Source organism: Hyaena hyaena, unplaced genomic scaffold (genome assembly GCF_003009895.1).
Source record: "Hyaena hyaena isolate Hyena2069 unplaced genomic scaffold, ASM300989v1 scaffold_1590, whole genome shotgun sequence".
Taxonomy (NCBI): Eukaryota; Metazoa; Chordata; class Mammalia; order Carnivora; family Hyaenidae; genus Hyaena; species Hyaena hyaena.
The window spans coordinates 73,395-97,464 of NW_024082217.1; the positions used below are offsets into that span (position 1 = coordinate 73,395).

General features: G+C 39.7%; 1 protein-coding gene across 5 annotated transcripts in view; it reads left to right on the forward strand.

Annotated features, from left to right (window-relative positions):
* Positions 1 to 24,070, forward strand: part of BRCA1 (BRCA1 DNA repair associated) — a 62,657-nt gene that overhangs the window by 8,356 nt on the left and 30,231 nt on the right. For 2 of the 5 annotated variants that reach the window (XM_039224283.1, XM_039224284.1), the window contains exons 3-11: positions 2,041 to 2,094; positions 10,481 to 10,558; positions 11,505 to 11,593; positions 12,145 to 12,284; positions 13,467 to 13,572; positions 14,547 to 14,592; positions 16,223 to 16,299; positions 16,922 to 20,350; positions 20,748 to 20,836. In XM_039224283.1, the coding sequence (XP_039080214.1) occupies positions 2,041 to 2,094; positions 10,481 to 10,558; positions 11,505 to 11,593; positions 12,145 to 12,284; positions 13,467 to 13,572; positions 14,547 to 14,592; positions 16,223 to 16,299; positions 16,922 to 20,350; positions 20,748 to 20,836 (4,108 nt within the window). The remainder of the gene's footprint in view (positions 1 to 2,040; positions 2,095 to 10,480; positions 10,559 to 11,504; positions 11,594 to 12,144; positions 12,285 to 13,466; positions 13,573 to 14,546; positions 14,593 to 16,222; positions 16,300 to 16,921; positions 20,351 to 20,747; positions 20,837 to 24,070) is intronic. The other 3 variants (XM_039224287.1, XM_039224288.1, XM_039224285.1) reach the window with 2 other exon arrangements.

A 24,070-nucleotide genomic window follows, 5' to 3' on the forward strand; every position in this document is an offset into this window, starting at 1 on the left:
GCCCGACGCGGGGCTCGAACCCACGAACCGCGAGATCATGACCCAAGCGAAAGTCGGACGCTTAACCGACTAAGCCACCCAGGCGCCCCTCAATATAAAAAACATTTAAAAAAAAAAAAAAAGACGCTTAGGACATATCAACCAAATGCAATGCATGGATCTTATTTGGATTCTGATTTAAACAGATTTAATTATTAAATTTTAAGAGATAAGTGAGAGAAATTGGAATATTATGTAATAGATGATACAAAAGAAAATATTTTTTTAAGAGTAATAATGATTTCATGACCATCCTGAAAAGATCTTTATCTTTTATTTTTTAAATTTTTTTAAACTTTTTTTTTTAATGTTTTATTTACTTCTGAGAGAGACAGAGACCGCATGAGCAGGGGAGGGTCAGAGAGAGAGGGAGACACAGAATCTGAAGCAGGCTCTAAGATCTGAGCTAGCTGTCAGCACAGAGCCCGATGCGGGGCTTGAACCCATGAACTGTGAGATCATGACTTGAGCTGAAATCGGATGCTTAACCGACTGAGGCGCCCAGGCACCCAGATCTTAACTTTTAAAAAATATGTTCTGAATATTTATAATTGTAATGAATGATTCCTGGAATTTATTTTAAAATATTTTTAATGTTTATTTTTGGGAGAAAGAGAGAGCACATGTGTGTATATGCATGTAAGCAGAGGAGGGGCAGAGAGACGGAAACAGAATCTGAAGTGGGCTCTATGCTGACAGCAGAGAGCCTGATGTGGGGCACAAACTCAAGAACTGTGAGATCATGATCTGAGCCAAAGTTGGTGCTTAATTCACTGAGCAACCCAGGCACCCCTCTTGGAATTAATTTAATTTTTTTTTTTTTTTTAGCGTTTATTTATTTTTGAGATAGAGAGAGACAGAGCCTGAGCTGAGGAGGGGCAAAGAGAGAAGGAGACACAGAATCTGAAACAGGCTCTAGGCTCTGAGCTGTCAGCACAGCCTGATGCGGGGTTCAAACCTATGGACCGTGAGATCATGACCTGAGCTGAAGTCGGACGCTTAACTGACGGAGCCACCCAGGTGCCCCGAAATTTATTTTAAAGTAATCTGGGCTTAGGGTGCCTGGGTGGCTCCATTGGTTAAGTGATCAACTCTTGATTTTGGCTCAGGTCAAGATTTTGTAGGTTCGTGAGTTCGAACCTCTCATTGGGCTCTGCACTGATAGTGTGGAGACTGCTTGGGATTCTGTCTTTGTTCCTTTCTCTATCTGCCCCTCCCTACTCTCTCTTTCTCTCTCTCAGAATAAATAAACTTGAAAAAAAAAATCTGGGTCTTGAGTGGGTATTGGTGTGTATATAAGATTGGCCTTGAGTCGAAAGTTGTTCTGAGTGATAGTACATGGAGTTAATTTTACTATTTTATTTGTGTAAATATTTGAAGTTTTCCATATTAAGAATTTAAGCGGTGCCTGGCTGTCTCAGTCCATAGAGCATGCAACTCTTGATCTCAGGGTCCTGAGTTTGAGTTCCATGTTGGATAAAGATTACTTTAAATTAAAATAAAATAATAAATTTAAAATAAAAAGGCAGTTAAATGTGAAAAAAGTGCTGTCAGGGAATCCAAAAGAAATACAAGTAGTTTTTTGTCTTTGTAGAGCTTAAAGTTTAGTTAAGATATAGGATGTTTCTCCAAAAAGAGAGCTCAAAAAAGTCTATCAGTGAAAACTAATTAATAATGGAGCAATGTCAGCTAATCTTTTAAATGCTAAAGATAATAATAATAAGATAGTATAGAGTGTTGAGTAGAGTAATATATTCTCTTTTGATGTCTGAAAGCTCAGGAGGGTGAGGATCCTGTTCTCTGCTGTATTTTGGCTCCTAGTACAGCATACATTTAATAAATATTTATGAAATGAACTTAAAGCCTCATCTCAGACTCAGTTACAGCAACTTAAAGTTGAACTTCTTTACCAAGAATATACTTATTTTGAAATGAATTATTGAGCCTCGTTTCTTATTTATTTATTTATTTTTATTTTTATTTTTTTTGGTATCCTTCTAGTTTGGAATTGATCAAAGAGCCTGTTTCCACAAAGTGTGATCACATATTTTGCAAGTAAGTTCAAATGTTTTATGTGACTCCCTGCTTCTTCTTCGTAACACAGGAAATACCTAACTTTGTAGAAGCTTTAGCTACTTCAGTTAAGTGAAAAAGAAAAATCTAACTCTGCTTCGTTATCCCTCAGAGTACTTAGAAAGTCGCTGGAAGTTGGTTGTAACCATAGTTCTTGGGAAAATATTGGCACATTTATCTGGTGGGATGTGAAATCATTTGGAACAGCTGTTTGTCTTCGTGTCCATGGGTGGAGGCCGATTGCAAGCAATTGTGCAATAAGCAAATGGTGTTTTAGCTTTCCCTCTTTCTCCTTCCTGGTATTTCTTTCTGTTTGTCCCTTTGCTTTTTCCTTCTAAGGTTCAATGTTTGCCTGCTTCATAATCCTTGTGAAGATAGGAAAGGATCTGATACCAGGTTATTTTTAGGCCAAAATTCATGCATACCAATTATTCAGATTATATTTACATTTTTAAGGATCTTGCCTTTTGAAAATATTTGTTTATTTGAGCATGAGTGTGGCAGGGGAGGGGGGAGGGGGAGAGTGAGAACCTTAAGGAGACTCCATGCCCCGTGTGGAGCCCAACATAGGGTATGATCTCACAGCTGTGAGATCATACCCTGAGCCTAAGTCAAGAGTCAGATGCTTAACTAACAGTCACCCAAGCTCCCCTAAAATGTTTTTTTGATGAAAGAATTTGGGAAAACGTTTGGTAGGCAATTTGGTGGAACAAGGGGGTTCTCTCCCCTCCCTGTTGTTAAGCTGTGATTGAGACTTGCTCTGAATGCCAACTAATTTGTTTTGGGTATTTTTTTCTTTTTTGACCGGAAAAACAAGCCATCTCCATGGTAATGAGTTTACTAGCACAAATGGTTATATGATGCATATTTCCTTCCTACCCGCAAACCCCTGTTTTCCCCTTCCCTCCATCTCTTTACCCATTGTGGGGCTCGAACTTATAACCCCAAGATCAAGAGTCATATGCTCTATCAGCTGAGCCAGCCAGATGTCTCCTCAGGAATTTTTTAATTCAGGAGTTCTTAACTTGGAATTGGTGAATGGTTTTCATGAATTTTTTAGAATTATATTCAGTTTTAAGTTTAATTGTATTAAAAGCTATAGGCATGTGCAGTTTCCTAGGAAAGATAGTCCATAATTTTCATCAGATGCTTAGAATGTTTCCGTAACCTAAAAAATGTGGAGTGCTTTGGAGCTAAGGATAATGACAGCTGGCTGAAGCTGAAAGAAACCTGTTCTCTCTGGAGGGATATGCCAACTCAAGTGTAGCAGCTGGCCGGCCCCTTCCTTCCTCTGAATTCTGCTGTATTCTTCCTATTCATCTGTCCCAGCTGGGATCCAGAGCCCATTCCCATTGCCCTTCACCGCTTTCCCACACTGCCCCACTGACCTAGATCTGCCCCCATGAGTTTCCTTCTGACTCCTCAGGCCCTTCTCCCTGTCAGGTGCCAAGGCAGCACAGCCTTATCATTCTGCTTTGAGGGTTTTAGTTTTGTGGCCACAACAGGGAAGCTTATCAAACTATTGTGATATAAAATTAATTTCTTTGTAGATTGATATTTTCATAAAACAAAATTTAAAAGTCCCGGTATTTAGGGACGCCCAGCTGGCTCAGTCTGCAGAGCATGTGACTCTTGATCTCAGGGTCATGAGTTTAATTCCCACATTGGGTATGGAGCTTACTTAAAAATAAACTATTTTTTTAAAGGCCCAGTATTTAAAAAGTTATAGATAGCTAGGGGCACCTGTGTGGCTCAGTCAGTTGAGCCTCTGACTCTGATTTCTGCTCAAGTCATGATCTCATGGTTCATGAGATCGAGCCCCTCATTGGGCTCTGTGCTGAGCAAGGAGCCTACTTGGGATCTCTCTTTCTGCCTCTCCCCTGCTTGTGCTCTGTCTCTCTTTCAAAAAAAATATATATACGTTAAAAAATACTAAAAAAAAAAAGAAAAAGACCAGATAGACCAAGAAAGGCGAGTCTTGGTGTCAGCTAATTGGGGAGATCCAGGTAAGTGGTGAATTGGTATCAGGGCGGTTTGATGGCCAGATACATTAGATCATGATTTCAGGGAATTCTGGAATTTAACAATGGGTTATGTCAGAGATGCAGAAATAGGCCAGAGATGGATAATCTAGCAAGTAAATTGAACATGGTCTCTCAGGAGTCTAGGAGCAAAAATGAGCACAAGTTTAGAGTGGTGGTTATAAGGGAAGAAAAGTAGCAGGGATCCATCCATAGGAGGCTCAAAGTTAGGGATAAGATTCCTGACCCTAGGAGACCAGAACCTTGACCCATGGGACTAGGGTACTGGGCAAGGAACCTGGGCAGAATCTTCCAGAGGAAGAGCTCAAGATAGATTTTTTTTTTAAGTTTTATTTTATTATTTATTTTGAGAGAGACAGAGACAGTGTGAGTGGGGGAGGGACAGAAGGAAAGAATCCCAAGCAGGCTCTGCTCTAGCAATACAGAGCCTGACTCAGGGCTCAAACTCACAAAACTGTGAGATCATGACCAGAACCAAGAGTTGGACACTTACCCAACTGAGCCACCTAGTCGTCCCAAGATAGATTCTTTTTTTTTTTTTTTTTTAATATTTTTATTTATTTCTAGGAGAGAGAGAGAGACAGCGTGAGCAGGGGAGGGTCAGACAGAGAGGGAGATACAGACTCTGAAATAGGCTCCAGGCTCCGAGCTGGCCGTCAGCACAGAGCCCGACGTGGGGCTTGAACCCACGAACCGTGAGATCATGACCTAAGCGAAAGTCGGACGCTTAACCGACTAAGCCATCCAGGTGCCCCCCAAGATAGATTCTTAATTGCTGAGACTAAATACAAATAAGGGGTTTGATCAAGAAGACAGAGACTTATAGAAACTGACAAGGTTTGGTGGGACCAGCAACACAAATGGATGCTGAGATGCTAAGTTGTGAGCCCTCAGGGTCTTTATTTCCTTTAACTAGGGACCACAGTGGTTCATAATCTTAGCTCTGTTAACAGGAATCCAGGGTACCCAAAGTAATTGAAGGTAGCCAGAAGTCATCCTGCCTTTATTTTGCCCAGATTTAGAACTATTAATTTATTCCCTCCTGCCTGAATAGAGTTGGACCAACAGCTCAAAATTAAAGGAGGGTTGGTTTTTTTTTTTAAGTTTATTTATTTTGAGAGAGAGAGAGAACGCGCTCGAGAGTGTGTGCATAGGACTGGGTGTTAAATGGAAACCAACTTGACAATAAACTATTTGTAAAAAAAAAAAAAAAAAAAAAATGTGTGCATAGGTATGTACACAGCACACAGCCCCAGATGGGACTCAAATTCATGAACCATGAGATCATGACCTGAGCTGAAATCAAGAGTTGGTCACTTAACCAAATGAGCCACCAAATGCCCCATATGAATTTCCATGCCATTGTTAAACTGCTCAGGATATAGATGTGCTCAGAAATGAGTACTCTGGAAGTCCCCCAAATTAGTTTGTGCCACTATGATTTTACTGTTTTTTATCAGCTTTAAAAATCTGAAGCCACTCTTCAGAAAACATACTACATTTGCTTAACAAAATGTATTGCCTTGGGGTGCCTGGGTGGCTCAGTCGGTTAAGCATCCACTTTCAGCTCAAGTCATGATCTCATGGTTCATGAGTTCGAGCCCCATGTCGGACTCTGTGCTGACAGGTCAGAGTCTGGAGCCTGCTTCGGGTTCTGTGTCTCCCCCTCTCTCTCTGCCCATCATGTGCTCACGCTCTGTCTGTCTCTCTCTCAAAAAATAAACGTTAAAAAAATTTTTTTTAAATGTATTGTTTTTCCTTAAGCATTGGGTTTTAGAAATTCAAGAAGCCAGAAACTTGGGGTGCCTGGTTGGCTTATTCAGTGGAACATGTAACTTTTGGTTTCAGGGTTGTGAGTTCAAGCCAATTTCATTGGCTGTGGAGATGACTTTAGATAAAATCTTAAAAAAATAAGCCCCAAACTTGTCTCACACATTTTTACTGAGAACCTCATACAGAACTTATATATGTGTTCCCATTCAACTGGTGCATCCCATAGATTCCCCAGAGCTCTAAAACAGACTCTAATGAATCTTTCTCAGCCCTAAAAGATATGCCAATGTTCTATTGGCCTGTTGGTACTTTCCTTAACTCAGTCTTTTCAAGTCATGTCCAAGTTCATTTTCTCTTTTGAGTTTAGTTAGCAACCTCGAAGCACCTGTTCTTTTTCTAGCATAAGGAAAAATCGGAACCTATATTTTAGTTGATTTGTACTTACCTAGTTCCCCTGCATTATTTATGTAATTATTGTACAGGCTACAGAGTTCTGTAACTTAGCTTCTTGTCTCTATGGCTTAGCTACTGTATACTGCAGTACTCTGTTCAGGAAATTGCCTCCCTACCCATACTATGAATTGTTTTATTGTACCATTGCCAGTGTAATTCACTGATGCCTCCTAGGGCCGTTATGGTAGAGTATACGTAGGATTTACATCTTCTCAACGAGTGGTAGCCTAGCCTGTGGCTCTTTAAAGGGGATTTATACTCAATACAGGTAGCTTTTTGACACCTCTGTCCCCTACACTATAGAGTCGTCATTAAGCATCTGTATAGGTGAAGAAGGACCCTGGTGTTCTCGACCACACCTACTACATTCACTTTCTCCGGTAGAAAGACCCTGGGCTTTGCTGCAATTCAGTCCCGATCCAGAATCACCTTCACCACTTGATTACTGTGTGATCTGGGGACAAGTCTGTGCTGTAAAATGGAGATAATACATCATGGTTGTTGTGTAGATTAAGAGAGGGCACCACACGTTCAAGGACATGGCCAGTAAGAAGTACTTCCTGTGTCTGCTGGCTCCTGGTTCCCACTGCCATTTCAGCTCCCTTAATCTTTTCTTTCGTGGTTCTTTTCACTGCCAATGTCTGCTCCCTCCCGCAGTCACCTCCTTTGCCAGAATATTCTGTTCCTCATGATGGCAGGGACTTTATTTTGCTTTTCCACTGAATCCCTTGCATCTAGCACAGTACCGGACACGCAGTAAATATCAGCGGTGTAAGTGAGCCCCTGCTTTTAAGTCTCATTCCCACAGCTATCTCTACTGCTCACCCTCCTTTATTTCCTTTCTACCTCTCTTTCCTCTGAGTCTTTTGTCTTCTTCCTAAGGGAACATTGATCTTTACAGACACCACCAGTCAGTGGGAAGAGGTTTTTTTTGTTTGTTTGTTTTAAGGAAGCAAATTTATTAGAATATGTTGCATGTGTTCATGTCCTCTTAGCCATATTCATTGTCTGAGATAACCAATAAAGTTGTTCTCCAGAGCCGCTCTAAGAACCCAATTGTCCTAGAAGGCTAGCGCTGCCTTCTTTCTTTAGACTGCTAGTGAGCAACTTGGTTATGCCAGATGCCACATCTGTCAATATAAAATATGAGCATATTTTCGCCCTGCCTTGAGTGTTTTTAAACATTTTTATTGAAATATAGTTTACATGCTATAAAATTTACCCATTTTAAGCGTACAGTTCAGGGTGTTCTTTTAAAGTATATTCAGGGGCGCCTGGGTGGCTTAGTCGGTTAAGCGTCCGACTTTCGCTTAGGTCATGATCTCGCGGTTCGTGGGTTCGAGCCCCGCGTCGGGCTCTGTGCTGACTGCCAGCTCAGAGCCTGGAGCCTGTTTCAGTCTGTGACTCCCTCTCTCTCTGACCCTCCCCTGCTCATGCTGTCTCTCTCTCTCCTAGAAATAAAAAAAAAAAAAAAAAGTATATTCAGAGTTGTGCAACCCTCACCACAGTCTAAGGTTTTCATCACCCCAGAGAGACGTTCTGTACCCTTTAGCAGCTAACCCCTTCCCGCCTCCTACCTCCTTTCAGGAAACCACAAATCTACCTTTTGTCTGTATAGATTTGTCTGCTCTGGATATTTCATATAAATGAAATCATACAATATTGGGCCTTTTGTGTCTGCCTTCTTTTCACTTAACGTAATGTTTTCAAGGTTCATCCGTATTGTAGCCTGTATCAGTATTTTTTTTTTTAAGATTTTATTTTCGGGGTACCTGGCTGGCTCAGTCAGTAGAGCATATGACTTGATCTCAGAGTCGTGAGTTCAAGCCCCACGTTGAGCATGGTACCTACTTTTTTAAAAAGTAAGAAAAATCAAGATTTTAGGGGCACCTGGGTGGCACAAGTCAGTTAAGTGTCTGACTTCGGCTCAGGTCATGATCTTATGGTTTGTGAATTCCAGCCCCGTATCAGGTTCTCTGCTGTCAGCACAGAGCCTGCTTTGGATCCTTTGTCCCCTCCCCGTCTCTGCCCCTCTCCTGCTCATGTTTGATCTTGCTCTCTCAAAAGTAAATATTTAAAAAACAAAAAAAAAGGTTTGTGGGGTTCAAACTCAACCCTGAGATTAAGAGTCACATGCTTACCCAGCCAGGTGCCCTAATACATTGTTCTTTTATATGGCTGAATAGTATTCCATTGTGTGGATATACCAATTTTGTCTATTTATTTATCAGTTATGGACGTTTGGATTGTTTTTGCCTTTTTAAAAATTTTTTTTAATGTTTTTTATTTCTGAGAGAGAGAGAGAGAGAGAGACAGTGTGAGCAGGGGAGGGTCAGAGAGAGAGGGAAATACAGAATCTGAAACAGGCTCCAGGCTCTGAGCTAGCTGTTAGCACAGAGCCCGACAAGGGGCTCGAACCCATGAACTGCTAGATCATGACCTGAGCCGAAGTTGGATGCTTAGCCGACTGAGCCACCCAAGTGCCCCTGCTTTTGCTTTTTGGCTCTCATAATGCTGCTGTGAACATTTGTGTATAGGTTTTGTGTGGACTTACATTTTCATTTCTCCAGGGAAGAAACCTATGCATAGAATTGGAGAGTCCTGTGGTAACTCTTTAATATTTTAATGAATCCCCAAACTTTTCCAAAGTGGCTGCATTGTTTTATATTCCCACCAGCAATAAATGAAGATTTGAGTTTCTCCACATCTTCTGCAGTACTTATTTTTGAGTACAGCCATCCTAGTGAATGTAAAGTAGTATCTCATTGTGGCTTTGATTTGCATTTTCCTAATGGCTAATAATAATGATTGGCCATTTGTATATCTCCTTTGGAGAAAATCTCTATTCAAATCCTTTGCCTATTTTTCGGTTGGGTTATTTCTCTGTTTATTAATGAATTCTAAGAGTTCTTTATATATCCTAGATACAAGTCTCTTAACAGATAAATGATTTGCAAATATTTTCTCCTGTTCTGTGACTTGGCCTTTTACTTTCTTCGTGGTATTATTTGTAGCACAAAAGTTTTTAAGTTTGATATAGCCCAATGTATCTATTTTTTCTTTGTTTATTTGTGTAATTAAGAAATCATGGCTGGGGTGCATGGGTGACATTAAATATCATTGTGAGATTGAGCCCTGTGTTAGGCTCCACACTCAGTGTGGAGCCTGCTTAAGATTTCTGTCTGTCTGTCTGTCTCTCTCTCTCTCCCTCTCCCTCTTTTCCTCTTCCTCTCTCCCTTTCCTCCCTCCCTGTCTTTTCCTCTCTCTCCCTTCCTCTCTCTCCTCTCCCGCTCTCCTGCTCTCTCTCCCCCTCTCCTGCTCTCTCTCCCCCTCTGCCCCTCCCCTGCTCAGATGGGTGTGCGCCCGAGGTCTCTCTTGCTTTCTCAAAGAAAGAAAGAAATCACTGCTTAACTCAAGGTCATAAAGATTTATAGTTTTAGTTGTCACATTTAATTTTGTGATCCATTTTGAATTAATTTTTTTGTATTATATGTTAGGAGTCTAGCTTCTTTTTACATGTGAGTATTTAGTTGTCCTAGCACTATTTGTTGTTATTTGTTGACTGTTTTTTTTCTATTTAATTGTCTTGGTGCCATTGTTGAAAATCAATTGACCTTAGATACATGGGTTTTTCTGTACTCTCAATTCTGTTTCATCGATATATATGTCTGTCCTTATGCCCACATCACACTGTCTTGATTTACTATAGCTTTGTAGTAATGTGCTGAGTTTTTAAACTAATTGTAATTGTTTTACTTAAACTATTTACCACTTACATCTAATTATGCAGCATGATATAATTATGAATATATCATTAAATATGCCATATTAACTTTTTAATGTTTTATTTGATCATAACAGTAAGCCATATCCATGTTAAGTTCAGTTTTCATAGATCATTGCTTATGTAGTTTGGTTTTCTGTTTATGCAGCATCTAAAAACAATTAAAGCCATTGGTTATAATTCACCTGCCATTACCTTGAAAATGGCTCTAAAGGGCAGTCATGAGATTATCTTTTCATGGGTATTTGCCTTTTGAATACTCTCTATACAAAAAAAAGTAACTTGAATTGTTCTTTTCGTTTTTTATAATTTATAGATTTTGTATGCTGAAACTTCTCAACCAGAGGAAAGGGCCTTCACAGTGTCCTTTGTGTAAGAATGATATAACCAAAAGGTATCTAATTTGGGTAGTGATGGGAGGTTGGATGCAATAATGGCAGGGAAAAATAGAAATTCCTTAAGAACATAGTTGGTGTTCCTGTTAAACTATTCATCACTAGAAAAATGTATAAACGGATATTCAGCTGACAGAGTAAATTATTTCTAAAGTCATTTTCTTGAAAGTTTTATTGTATTTCTGTCTTATAAAGGTATTAGGAATTCATTGCTTCTTTCTGATGCTTCTGAACGACACAAGATCTTGCAGTCTTATCTAAAGTGGGACTATATTATTCTGCCCCCATTGTCTCTTGGTCCTGCTTTTATTTTTCTTCCCTGAATTTGTTTCTACTTAATTATTCACACACACACACACACACACACACACACACACACACAGAGTGTGTTTACATACATGTTATGGGTCCGTTTGGTTAGAATGTAAGTTCTCTAGGGGCACTGGCTTTTTCTGTCTCAGTCAACCCTGTTTTTTCAGTGTTTGGCACATAGTAGTCACAGAGATATTTAAACAAATAAATAAATTATATTGCCCCACAACTTTCCTAAACCAAAATCTCTTTTTGGACATTACAGAAATTCCTGAGAGCTCAAATTAGGAGGTTGAGTGGATGAGGTTCAAGTGTTAAGAATGGGAAATTCTCTATGCCGTAGATGTATATCTACTATGGATTCAGAGTACTATTATTTTAGATAGTTATAGGCTTTTGGCAGGCTTGAATGGCCAAAAAAAGAGAAAAGAACAACCGATACTGCTGCGTACCTTTTTCTGATGTCGATGATGTTTGATTATACTGTAATGTCACTGATAGCTCTGTTCTCAGAATATAATTTTTCTACTGTTGCTACATCTACTTTTTGTTTACATGTCCTTCCGTGTTTTAGTATCCTTAAAAAGTTGATCATCCTTTGCTGAGTATGTTTCTCAATCAATTTAATTTCAGAAGCTTACAAGAAAGTACAAGATTTAGTCAACTTGTTGAAGAGTTGTTGAAAATAATTCATGCTTTTGAGCTTGACACAGGATTGCAGTGTAAGTGTTGCCTAACCCCAGGGGCCAGTTCTCAAGTGGCTGTCCATTAGAACTCAGGAAGTTTTCACATTATTTTTTGTGAATCAGCAGTAAGATCTTTGGCTCTAAGTTAACTTTAACTCTTTATCTGTGATTTATTTTTTAAATCGTTTCCGCTGGTCTCACCCCTTACTTTATAGGTCCTGAGATATGCATTTTTCACATTTTAGCGTCTCCAAAATTGGGAGCAATTTACCACCTGTGGTGTATTATTGCTTAATTTAGTGTGTTTTCTAAGCGGTACATTGTTGACATCTTAGATTCAGTGAAATATGGTATTAATAGGTAAATTTGTTAGTGTTGAGGGAGAGAAAAAAAGACTAGAAGTAACTCTTAAATTTTGTGTGTTTCCTAAGAGTAGAATTTCCAGAGTTGATTAAAAAAAATGATAGGTAACCTTTAATGCATTGTCTTAACAAAACAGAGTATACACAGGATTTCTCTTAGTTCTTGGATACAATTACTATATTTTTTCTAACTACAAAAATAACACTTTACTTTGTAATTCACAGTTGCAAACAGCTATAACTTTTCAAAAAAGGAAAATAGCTCTCCTGAGCGTCTGAAGGAGGAGGTGTCTATTATCCAAAGTATGGGCTATCGAAACCGTGCTAAAAGACTTCGACAGAGTGAACCTGAAAACCCTAGCTTGGTAAAGACATTTTCATTTATTCTAGTAAAATCTGTTTATTGAGTGTTGTGAGTTAGTGAAGGTGCTAGATGCTTGTGGATTTATATAAAAAGTCAGTAAACAAGGGTGATAAATTAACTGGTTGGTCAAGAGAAGAGCCTAGAGAAAGTCTTTATACCTAGTGTGGGCAAGAGAGACCTTTTGGGCCCTTCCCCTGCTTTAGTGCTTTATCAGTTCTGATGCTTGTCTAAGTTAGCCACAAGGTCACTGATGGTTTTAAGTTTTAAGCTTGCTAGGTTTTTTGTTTTTGTTTTTTCAAATATTTATTTATTTATTTTGAGAGAGAGAAAGAGAATGGGGCAGAGAGAGAAAGAGTAAGGGAATCCCAAGCAGGCTATGTGCTAACTAACAGTGCAGAGCCAACGTGGGGCTCAGTCTCTCAGATTATGAGAACATGACCTGAGCCAAAACCAAGTCAGACGCTTAACCATCTGAACCACCCAGGCACACCACTTGCTAGTTTTTAAAATAACCATCTTAATGGTAATTCTCCAGGCATGAGGAAGTATCTTTTAGTTTGTTTCCTTTGAAAAGTTGCCTGGAAAAAAAATCAATTTTTACCATTTGAAAATTACTACAACTTAAAAGGTGTAATTGTCAGAGAAAATACAGTGATTTGGTCTGTTGTTGCTTGTATATGAATGAATAATGCAGATCTTAAATAGTTCTCATGGTACCAGCATTCATTTTTTAGTAGATGTCTAAGGACTCAAAAAGAAGGAAAGCTTCATCAGAGTAATGTTGGATTTTTAAATATCCTTTCCTGTACTGAATGTTTTTAGGATTGCTGGATTTTTATTCATAACCCTGTTATCAGATATGATTGGGAATGTGTACTAAATGAAGCTCATTCCCTTTTTATGCTACAATATGAAGTATTAGCTTCAAAATCTGGTTTTCTTCAAAAATTACATAGGTAAAACAGTTTAGAAAAGTTTATAAGAACAGAGGGAGAGAAAAATATTCAAAACACGCACAACTCATTTTTTTGTGTAGTTTGATGTGTAGTTTGCCAAGTGTTTTTTCCAGGTGTCAAATGTTAGCTAATTATGATGGTCTATTTTGTCCATGGCCTGGGGTATCTCTTTAAGAAAAGAAACACAGGACTGGCCAACAATTAGTTGATCATTCTTTACTGCTTAGCAGGAAACCAGTTTTAGTGTCCAACTCTCTAACCTTGGAATTGTGAGATCTCTGAGGACAAAGCAGCAGATACAACCACAGAATAAGTCTGTCTACATTGAATTGGGTAAGTGACACAGATTTTGTAAGTTTAGAATAATAATTGCTGGATTATTTGTCTTACAGTTATACCGAAAGCCTCATAATTTATATAGTGGCAGGGAGCTTTGGAAAGTGAAAATAAAATATTATTATTTTTCCAGCCTTATGATGTGTTCTAAATAGTGTAAAAGCTGTAGCTCTCACCTTGAAGAGTTTTATTTTGTAAAAAGAGCAAAAGAAAGGCTGTCTGGTAATAGCATGTGTAAATATGCTTTGGAAGGATGGAGAATAGGGATGAGAAATAACATGATGGGATGGCCACAGCATTTAGAGGGGTGCAAGATACATTGTACTAGACCAGTAAGACTTTTAAGAAGCTGAGCTCAGTTCAAATAGGTCTCTAATCGTCTTATATTTTAGAACGTATTTATAATTGGAAAGAATGGTCCTCTTCGAGCTCCCAAGCACCACTGTATGTTTACCATCTCACTCACCAGATTCTCTTGAAATTACTTGTAAATCTTTTCCTGTTTTAGGGTCAGAAGTTCCGAAACATCAGATGTTGTGTCATAAAAATAAACAAAATAACTATAATAGTGAATATTTAGGACTACTTACCATGGTCCAGGCACTGTTGGGCTTTACTTGTATAACTGATTTAAAATGCATGATTAACCTCTGAGGTTGTTGATATTATTATACTTATTTTACACGTGAGGAGACAAAGGCACAGAGGTGAAGACATTTTGCCAAGATAACATAACTAACAAGGAAGGGGCAGAGCTGTGATTCAGCCTTAGGAATCCTGGTGCCAGAGCCTGTGCTTGTAACCACTTCTCTGTGTTGGCTGCCATATGTATCATTGTGCCTGCAGATCTTGCAGATAGTGTGCGGTAATATTTCTGGAATGAATATCTGTTTTGCAACAAGTACATTTATTGAGTTTAGTCCTTTCGATAAAAATCCTTTCATTGATTTGTTATCTGGGGAATTTTTTAGGATCTGATTCTTCTGAAGATACAGTGACTAAGGCAAGTTATTGCAGGTGAGTTGAATAGAGCCTTTTTTGTCTATGAAGCTGGCATTTTTGAATTTAATTAATTTTAAGGATTGGTATTTTCAGTTAGAATTAGGCATTGGAATAGACCTTGATGGTTGTTTGTTTTTATAGCTGAGAAAGCCTATCTTAGTAGAGTCCAAAAGAGTTTAAAATAACAACTCCAATCAGACTTGCTTCCATGGACATGGTAGTGTCTTACTTAGTTCCTTGAACAGTGGTATTTTTTTTTCAATGTTTTATTTATTTCTGAGAGAGAAAGACAGAGTGAGCAGGGGAAGGTCAGAGAGAGAGGGAAATACAGAATCTGAAACAGGCTCCAGGCTCTTAGCTGGCAGTCAGCACAGAGCCCGACATGGGGCTCGAACCCACGAACCGTGAGATCATGACCTGAGCCGAAGTTGGATGCTTAACTGACTGAGCCACCCAGGCGCCCCCTTGAATAGTAGTATTGACACAGTGGTAATTTTGGCTCATGAAGATATTAAAGGACTTAATTTTCAATTCTTTTCCTGGATGGATTCCATCCATCCCTCAAGCTTTGTCTGCATAAATTCTACAGTAATCTTCAAGCCACCCCAATTGGGTTACCTGTCAAATTACTTTCCGTAGGAATTATTGCTTGACTCTAAGATCTGTGATGGCTTTGGTGATCTATGGTGATCATCAGATCTTTTTTGCAAATGACTTTTTCCTAATCTCTCTTGGGAAGAAATGGTTTTTAGCTGGAAAAGAAGCACAGAGACAGTGTTGCGTTCTATTGGAATGTCTACTCCATCCCAGTGTTTAAATATCTTTGCTCATGTGTTCTCAATAAGATACACTTAAAAAATTTTTTTAATGTTTATTCGTTATTGAGAGACAAAGCACGAGCAGGGGAGAGGTAGAGAGAGAGAGAGACACAGAATCTGTAGCAGGCTCCTGGCTCTGAGCTGTCAGCACAGAGCCTGACACAGGGCTCGAACTCATGAACCGTGAGATCATGACCTGCGCCAAAGTCAGGCACTTAACCAACTAAGCCACCCAGGTGCCCCTCATTAAGATATACTTAAAAAAATTTTTTTTTAATGTTTTATTTATTTCTGAGAGAGAGAGAGAGAGAGAGAGAGACAGCCTGAGCAGGGGAGGGTCAGAGAGAGAGGGAGACATAGAATCTGAAACAGGTTCCAGGCTCTGAGATGGCTGTCAGCACAGAGCCCGATGTGAGGCTCGAACCCATGAACCGCAAGATCATGAACTGATCCGAAGTCGGACGCTTAACCGACTGAGCCATCTAGGCACCCCAAGATACACTTTTAAATGATGTTGGATTTTTTTCTTTACCATATTTTGGCTATTGTTTGGCCAGCATTTAAATTTTGTCTCTCTTTTACACATCCGTAAAGCAATGTATCTATGATACTCCTCTGATTTTTGTGAATGTGTTTCCTCAGTCTTTGACCATTTCATTTTGACTAGAAGTTACTAAAGGAGAGCACAAATGTCAGAAAGTGAATCAAATTGATCAGCTTACTGCAGTAGTACCTAGAGGAGCTAAAATACTTGATCTTGTTCATTTGACAACTCTGTGATCATATAACTAGCGTTTCTCATTACGGCTTCTGTCTCTTCTCTATAGTGTGGGAGACGACGAATTGTTACGAATCACCCCTCAAGGAGCCAGGGCAGAAGCCAGTTTGAATCCTGCAAAAAAGGGTAATGACTAGTCTTTTCAACTTAACGGGCAATGAAGAGAGAATGGGTAGATTCAGTACTATAATTAGATTATTCTGAAGACCATTTGGAACATTTATAATTCACAACATCTCTTGGCAGAGTTAGAAAATCTTTCTTTCTCAAATGTCATGCAGCCTGATCTATTTCAATGGCACTAGACTGATGTGATTATAATAGTAGCCTATGTAACTGGTTGTTGCCTTTTACTTTCAATTGGTGTGTTTATATTTCATCTTTTGTATACTGGTATTTAAGCAGAGGGAGTAGGAGTCTGAAGATAGAACAGAGCATTGTATGTCTGATGTCCAGTCCGCTTTAAGTTCATTGTCAGAGGTTACAGAAATAGGAGGTATGGTTTATGAATAGGGAGAATTCTGAAATCAAAATTTTAAGTGTCTTAAGTGGAGATAAAGAGAATCTAGATAAATAGGAATTCTGGGAAAGGACATGAGCTACATCTTCAATATACTTGGTGGTTTATGAGGTTAGTTTCTCTAAAAATAGCCAGTTCCTTTATTTCTACCCTGAAAGTTGTGAAGTACATTATTTTTTTGGTGATAATTCAGTTTTTAAGCACCTTGTTGTTTTTGTATACTTTCAGCTCCTTGTGAATATTCTGAGGACATAACAAATACTGAACATCGTCAATCCAGTAATAAAGATTTGACCACCACTGAGAAGCATGCAACTGAGAAGCATCCAGAAAAATATCAGGGTATTTCTGTTTCAAACTTGCATGTGGAGCCATGTGGCACAAATACTCATGCCAGCTCATTACAGCATGAGAACAGCAGTTTATTACTCACTAAAGACAGAATGAATGTAGAAAAGACTGAATTCTGTAATAAAAGCAAACAGCCTGGAGTAGCAAGGAGCCAACAAAGCAGATGGGCTGAAAGTAAGGAAACATGTAATGATAGGCAGACTCCCAGCACAGAAAAAAAGATAGTTCTGAATGCTGATCCCTTGTGTGGGAGAAAAGAACTGAGTAAGCAGAAACCTCCATCCTCTGACAGTCCTAGAGACTCCCAAGATGTTCCTTGGATAACACTGAATAGTAGCATACAGAAAGTTAATGAGTGGTTTTCCAGAAGTGATGAAATTTTGACTTCTGATGACTCACACGAAGGAGGATGTAAATCAAATACTGGAGTAGCTGGTGCAGTAGAAGTTCCAAAGGAAGTGGATGGATATTCTGGTTCTTCTGAGAAAATAGACTTAATCGCCAGTGATCCTCATGAAGCTTTGATATGCAAAAGTGAAAGAGTCCACACCAAACCACTAGAGAGTAATATTGAAGATAAAATATTTGGGAAAACCTATCGAAGGAAGGCAAGTCTCCCTAACTTGAGCCACACAGCTGAAGATCTCATTATAGGAGCATGTGCTATAGAACCTCAGATAACGCAAGCCCATCCCCTCACAAATAAAACAAAGCATAAAAGGAGACCTACATCAGGCCTTCATCCTGAGGATTTTATCAAGAAAGTAGATTTGGCCATTGTTCAAAAGACTCCTGAAAAGCTAATTGAGGGAACCGACCCTATAGGGCGAAATGGTCATGTGATGAATATAACAAATAATGGTTCTGAGAATGGAACAAAAGGTGATTATGTTCAGAAAGAGAAAAATGCTAACCCAACAGAATCATTGGAAAATGAATCTGCTTTTAGAACCAAAGCCGAACCGATAAGCAGCAGTATAAGCAATATGGAATCAGAATTAAATAGCTACAGTTCAAGAGCACCTAAGGAGAACAGGCTGAGGAGGAAGTCCTCTACCAGGCACGTGTGTGCACTGGAATTAGTGGTCAATAAAAATCCAAGCCCACCTGATCATACCGAACTACAGATCGATAGTTGTTCTAGCAGTGAAGAGATGGTGAAAAGAAAAAGTTCGGACCAAATGCCAGTCAGACACAGCAAAGCACTTCAACTCGTGGAAGATAAAGAACTTGCACCTGGAGACAAGAAGCGTAACAAGCCAAATAAACAGATAAATAAAAGACTTGCCAGCAGCACTTTTCCGGAGCTAAATTTAACAAACGTACCTGAGGTTTTTACTAACTGTTCAGGTTCTAATAAACTTCAAGAGTTTGTCAACCCTAGCATTCGAAGAGAAGAAATAGAAGAGAGCCGGGGAACGATTCATGTGTCTGATAGTACCAGGGATCCCAAAGAGCTGGTATTGAGTGGAGGAAAAAGTTTGCAAACTGAAAGGTCTGTAGAGAGTACCAGTATTTCAATGGTACCTGATACTGATTATGGCACTCAGGATAGTATCTCCTTACTGGAAGCTGACACCCTAGGGAAGGCAAAAACAGCACCAAATCAACGTGCGAGTCTGCTTGCAGCAATTGGAATCCCCAAGGAACCTATCCATGGTTGTTCTAAAGAAACTAGAAATGGCACAGAGGGTTTTACAGATCTGCTGAGACGTGAAGATAACCACACTCAAGAGACAAGCATAGAAGTGGAAGAGAGTGAACTTGATACACAGAATTTATATAATACGTTCAAGGTTTCAAAACGTCAGTCGTTTGCTCTGTTCTCAAATCCAGAAAAGGAATGTGCAACAGTCTGGGCCAGTTCCAGGTCCCTAAGGAAACAAAGTCCAAAAGTCACTCTTGAATGTGAACCAAAAGAAGAAAATCAGGGAAAGAAAGAGACTGAAATCAAGCATGTGCAGGCAGTTTGTGCAACTGCAGGCTTTTCTGCTGTCACTCAGAAAGCGGAGGAGCCAGGTGATTATGGCAAATGTAGCAAAAAAGGAGTCTCTGGCCTTTGTCAGTCATCTCAGTTCAGAGGCGATGAAACTGAACTCCTTGATGCAAATAACCCTGGAGTTTCCACAAACTCTTATCATATACCACCACTTTCTCCCATCAGATCATCTGTTAACACTGTATGTAAGAAAAACCTGTCGGAGCAAAAGTTTGAGCAGCATTCAGTGTCACCTGAAAGAATGGTGGGAAACGAGAATGTCGTTCAAAGTACAGTGAGCACAGTTAGCCAAAATAACATTAGAGAAAGCACTTTTAAAGAAGTTAGCTCAAGCAGTGTTAATGAAGTAGGTCCCAGTACTAACGAAGGCTCTAGTATTAATGAAATAGGTTCCAGTGGTGAAAACATTCAAACAGAACTGGGTAGAAACCGAGGATCTAAATTAAGTACTATGCGCAGGTTAGGTCTTTTGCAACCTGAAGCCTATGAGCAGTGCCTTCCTATAAATAATTGTAAACGTCTAGAAATGAAAAAGCAAGGAGAAAATGAAGGAGTAGTTCAGTCTGTTAATGCAGATTTCACCCTATGTCTAATTTCCGATAATGTAGAACAACCTAATGGAAGTAGCCGTGCTTCTCAGGTTTGTTCAGAGACACCTGATGACCTATTAAATGGTGATGAAATAAAGGGAAACATCAGCTTTGCTGAAAGTGGTGATAGGGAAAGATCTGCTGTTTTTAGCAAAAGTGTCCAGAAAGGAAAATTCAGAAGGAGCCCTAGCCCTTTAGACCAAACACGAAACAGGGGCCAGGGACCAGGGACCAGGAAGTTAGAGTTCTCAGAAGAGAACGTGTCTAGTGAGGAGGAAGAGCTTCCCTGCTTCCAACACTTACTATTTGGTAAAGTAGCCAATGAAACCTCTCAGTCTACCAGCCGTAGTGCCATTGCCACAGAGGGTCTGTCTAAGAAAACAGAGGAGAACCTAGAATCATTGAAGGATAGCTTACATGACGGCAGTAACCCGGTAACATCAGCAAAGGCATCCCAGGAACATCACCTTAGTGAGGAAGCGAGGTCTTCTGGTAGCTTATTTTCTTCACAATGCAGTGCATTGGAAGACTCAACTGTTGATACAAATACCCAGGATCCTTTCTTGATGTTTGATCCTCCTTCCAAACAAGTGAGGCATCAGTCTGGCAACCTGGACGTTCTGAGTGATGAGGAATTGGGTTCATATGATGATGAAAGGGAACCTGGCCTGGAAGATGATAATCATGAAGAAGAGCAGAGTGTGGATTCAAACTTAGGTATTGGAACCCGGTTTTTGTGTTTGCCCCCATCTGTAGTATAGAAATGAGCTAAATGTTGATGCCTTTTGGAAGAGGACATTTTACAAGTTTCCAAGTGCAACTAAAGTATCTGTTTCTTAAGCTTTACACATGTTCCTCCTAAGGTGCCTTTCCGTAAAAGTCCTTTACCCAGCTAGTACATCTTCTCTGTTTGAAAGAGATCTAATTGTTGGGGGACTTATTTCTGGTTTTCATTGTTATGATTTCCAAGAGGAAACCCAGGTGTCCCAGAACAAGGAGTGTGATCATTTTGTATGACGTGAAAGTGAAATTTGGCCCACCAATGGGAGGAGACAGATAGGAGTTGTGGTATGTGCTGTTTTCACATCTGAAGCTATTTTTATCATCATTTAAGGTGAAGCGGCATCCAGGTACGACAGTGAAACAAGCCTCTCTGAAGACTGTTCAGGGGTGTCCTCTCAAAGTGATATTTTAACCACTCAGGTAAAAGGCTTGTGTGGATGTGTGTGTGTTGTGTCCACTGTGTTCAGTAGCATGAACCCAGGCACCCCACGCTCTGACATTTGCTTGATCATCCTTTAGAATTAATGGTATAACCGTTGTATGTGGTACCTTGTCTCCTCGGAGTAGATGGTAAGCACCTGAATGGAACTCATGCTGCCTTTTATTTCACTCACATGCATGTGCACACACACACACACCCCCGCACCTGGCTCACTACAAACAATACATCCTGAACTTAATGAATAAGCTAAACCTTCAAAACCAATTTTCCCTAGGGGCGCATGGGTGGCTCAGGTCATGATCTCACTGTTCGTGAGTTCGAGCCCCGTGTCGGGCTCTGTGCTGACAGCTCAGAGCCTGGAGCCTGCTTCAGATTCTGTGTCTCCCTCTCTCTCTCTGCCTCTCCCCTGCTCATGCTCTCTCTCAAAAATAAATAAACATTTAAAAATATATATTGTTTAAAAAAGCAATTTTCCCCATAGCAAAAATATCTATGAAAGCACTACTGTGTTAAAGTGAGGGGTGTATTTATTCTCGGTACAAAATTGGAGCCCACAGAGATGATCTAGCCTTTCGTTGTTTTGTGGAGATTTCTTTTTGTTCTTTCTTTTTAAATCTGCAAGTTGTTTCTTGGTGCCTGTAAGTCCTCTTTTTTCTTTAAAAAAGAAAGTAACATGATTTTACTTCCTGTATCTCATGGCCAAGACCAAGATTGTGGTACTTATGAAGGGGATCGGTAACATGAATGTTTCAGTACTACAGGCAGAGGATTCTCCTTGAAAAAGCACTCTCTATCACAGTGCTTAAAGATTAACACCATCATAAATAAATAAATAAAGATTAACACCACCATCTTCACTGAACAGGTAATAGTGGTTGCCCTCAGAGTGGGGAAACAAGACTGGGAGAAGGAAGAGGAAGCCTTATTCTTTGAATATCCTTTTGTGCCTTGAATTTTATGCCATGTGCTTACATTAATTATTTAAAAGATTAAATTCTGTGGGTTACTCAGGAATAATTACTATTAACTATTCATACGTATTCTTCCATTTTTCTTCCTGTGTGTGCACAAAGGTAGGTGTACACTGTAGCTTTAAAAAATACATAATGCTCCATGTACTTAACATACACTGTAATGTTTTTTTGATGTCATTAAGTTTTCTTCAATGATTTTTTTAAATGTTTATTTATTTTTGAGAGAGAGACAGAGACAGAATGTGAGCAGGGGAGGGGCAGAGAGAGACAGAGACAGGATCCAAAGCAGGCTCCAGGCTCTGAACTGTCATCACAGAGGCTGATGTGGGGCTTGAACCCACGAACTGTGAGATCATGACCTGAGCCAAAGTCGGAGGCCTAACCAGCTGAACCACCCAGGCACCCCTCAATGATTCATTTTTGATTGCTATATAGTATTCTGTCCTTTGGGGAAGCCATGATTTATTTGACCTATTAATAAATATGAGGGTTTCAAAGTAAGAGACACAGTTTGCTATCATGTACAGCACCATAGTAATATCTTCATAATAGCTAAAGATTTGCCTGCATTCCCAGTGATTTCCTTAGTATAAATTCCTACGGCTAAAGTTTTTGGTCTTTGATACATGTTAAATTGTTCTTCAGAAAGATTGAACAAATCCATACTCTCACAGCCCCTGTGATACTTGATGGGTCTCACTTCCCTGCACTGTTGCTAACACCAGGTGGTATCCAGTTTTAACATCTTCTAATTCTTGGCATTGCTGTGAGGACTATGGAAGGAAAGGGCTTGTCTTCTGCCCGTTTTCTGTACAGAGCAGATCCCTCTAGGGCTGAAACCTGCTTCAGTCAGGAAGAAATCTTTGAGACGGTGGCCTATTCAGGCTGTTCGTACCTGAGTTGTCACCAGTATTCTTCCTGCCTACAGGATTGCCATGGTGACAAAATGAATGAAAAGACTAAGGAGGCCTTTTCTCTGCAACTCCTAGGTGGATTTGGGGCTCTTTCAACCTTTTCACCAGTGCCTTTCACCTTTTTGTCCATTGTGTTTTAAGTTTGTGGGTTCCAGTTTCTGATTCTGTTGGCCTCTGCCGTAGTGCATTAGATTTGACATTCCATAAACTCTTTGTTTTTCATATTTCTGATCTTCCCAGAGATATGTCTATTTGTTCAAGATTCATTTTGCCAAATGTTTTTATCAACAGTCTACTCAAAACAGCTAAAGTCAGATTTCATGGCTAACTGAAATTTAGAGTAGCACAGACAGGCAAAATGATTGAAGTGGGATCTTTTCCCTCCATCTGTTTAACAGAACTAAGGAGAAATATATAGGAGAGAAAGAAATCCTAATTTGGTACCATTTAATATTTTTTAACATTTTACTTATTTTTTTTTTTAACGTGTATTTATTTTTGAGGCAGAGTGAGACAGAGCACAAGCAGGGGAGGGCAGAGAGAGAGAGGAAGACACAGAATCTGAAACAGGCTCCAGGCTCTGATCTATCAGCACAGAGCCCGATGCGGGGCTCGAACCCACGGACCACGAGATCATGACCTGAGCCGAAGTCAGACACTTAACCAACTGAGCCACCCAGGCGCCCCTTAATATTTTACTTATTTTTGAGAGACAGAGACAGAGCACAAGTGGGAGAGGGGTAGAGAGAGAAGGAGATTCAGAATCTGAAGCAGATTCTAGGCTCTGAGCTGTCAGCACAGAGCCTAATGCGGGGCTTGAACCCATGAACCGTGAGATCATGACCTGGGTCGAAGTCAAACACTTAACTGACTGAGCCACCCAGGCATCCCTAATTTGGTACTATTTAAGTATCTGTTTTTTATCAAAGACTGATTAACTATACTCATTCATTAATTCATTTCTGCATTAAACATTTACTGAGTACTTACCACCTGCTAGGCATTGGGAATACAAAAATGATTAAGAAGGATTCCACCCATCAAGAAGGGTCCTGGGGTGCCTGGGTGACTCAGTTGGTTAAGCGTCAACTCTTGACTTCGGCTCAGGTCATGATCTCATGGTTCATGAGTTTGAGACCGTCAGCACAGGGCCTGCTTGGGATTCTCTCTTCCTCTCTGCCCCTCCCCTGCACTTATGCATTCTCTCTCTTTCTCTCTACCTAAAGAATAAATAAACCTTTTAAAAAATAAAATTTAAGAAGGGTCCAGTATTCCACTTTTGTATACTAGTGCATTAGCAGTATAAGTGAAGTAGTGGGGGATC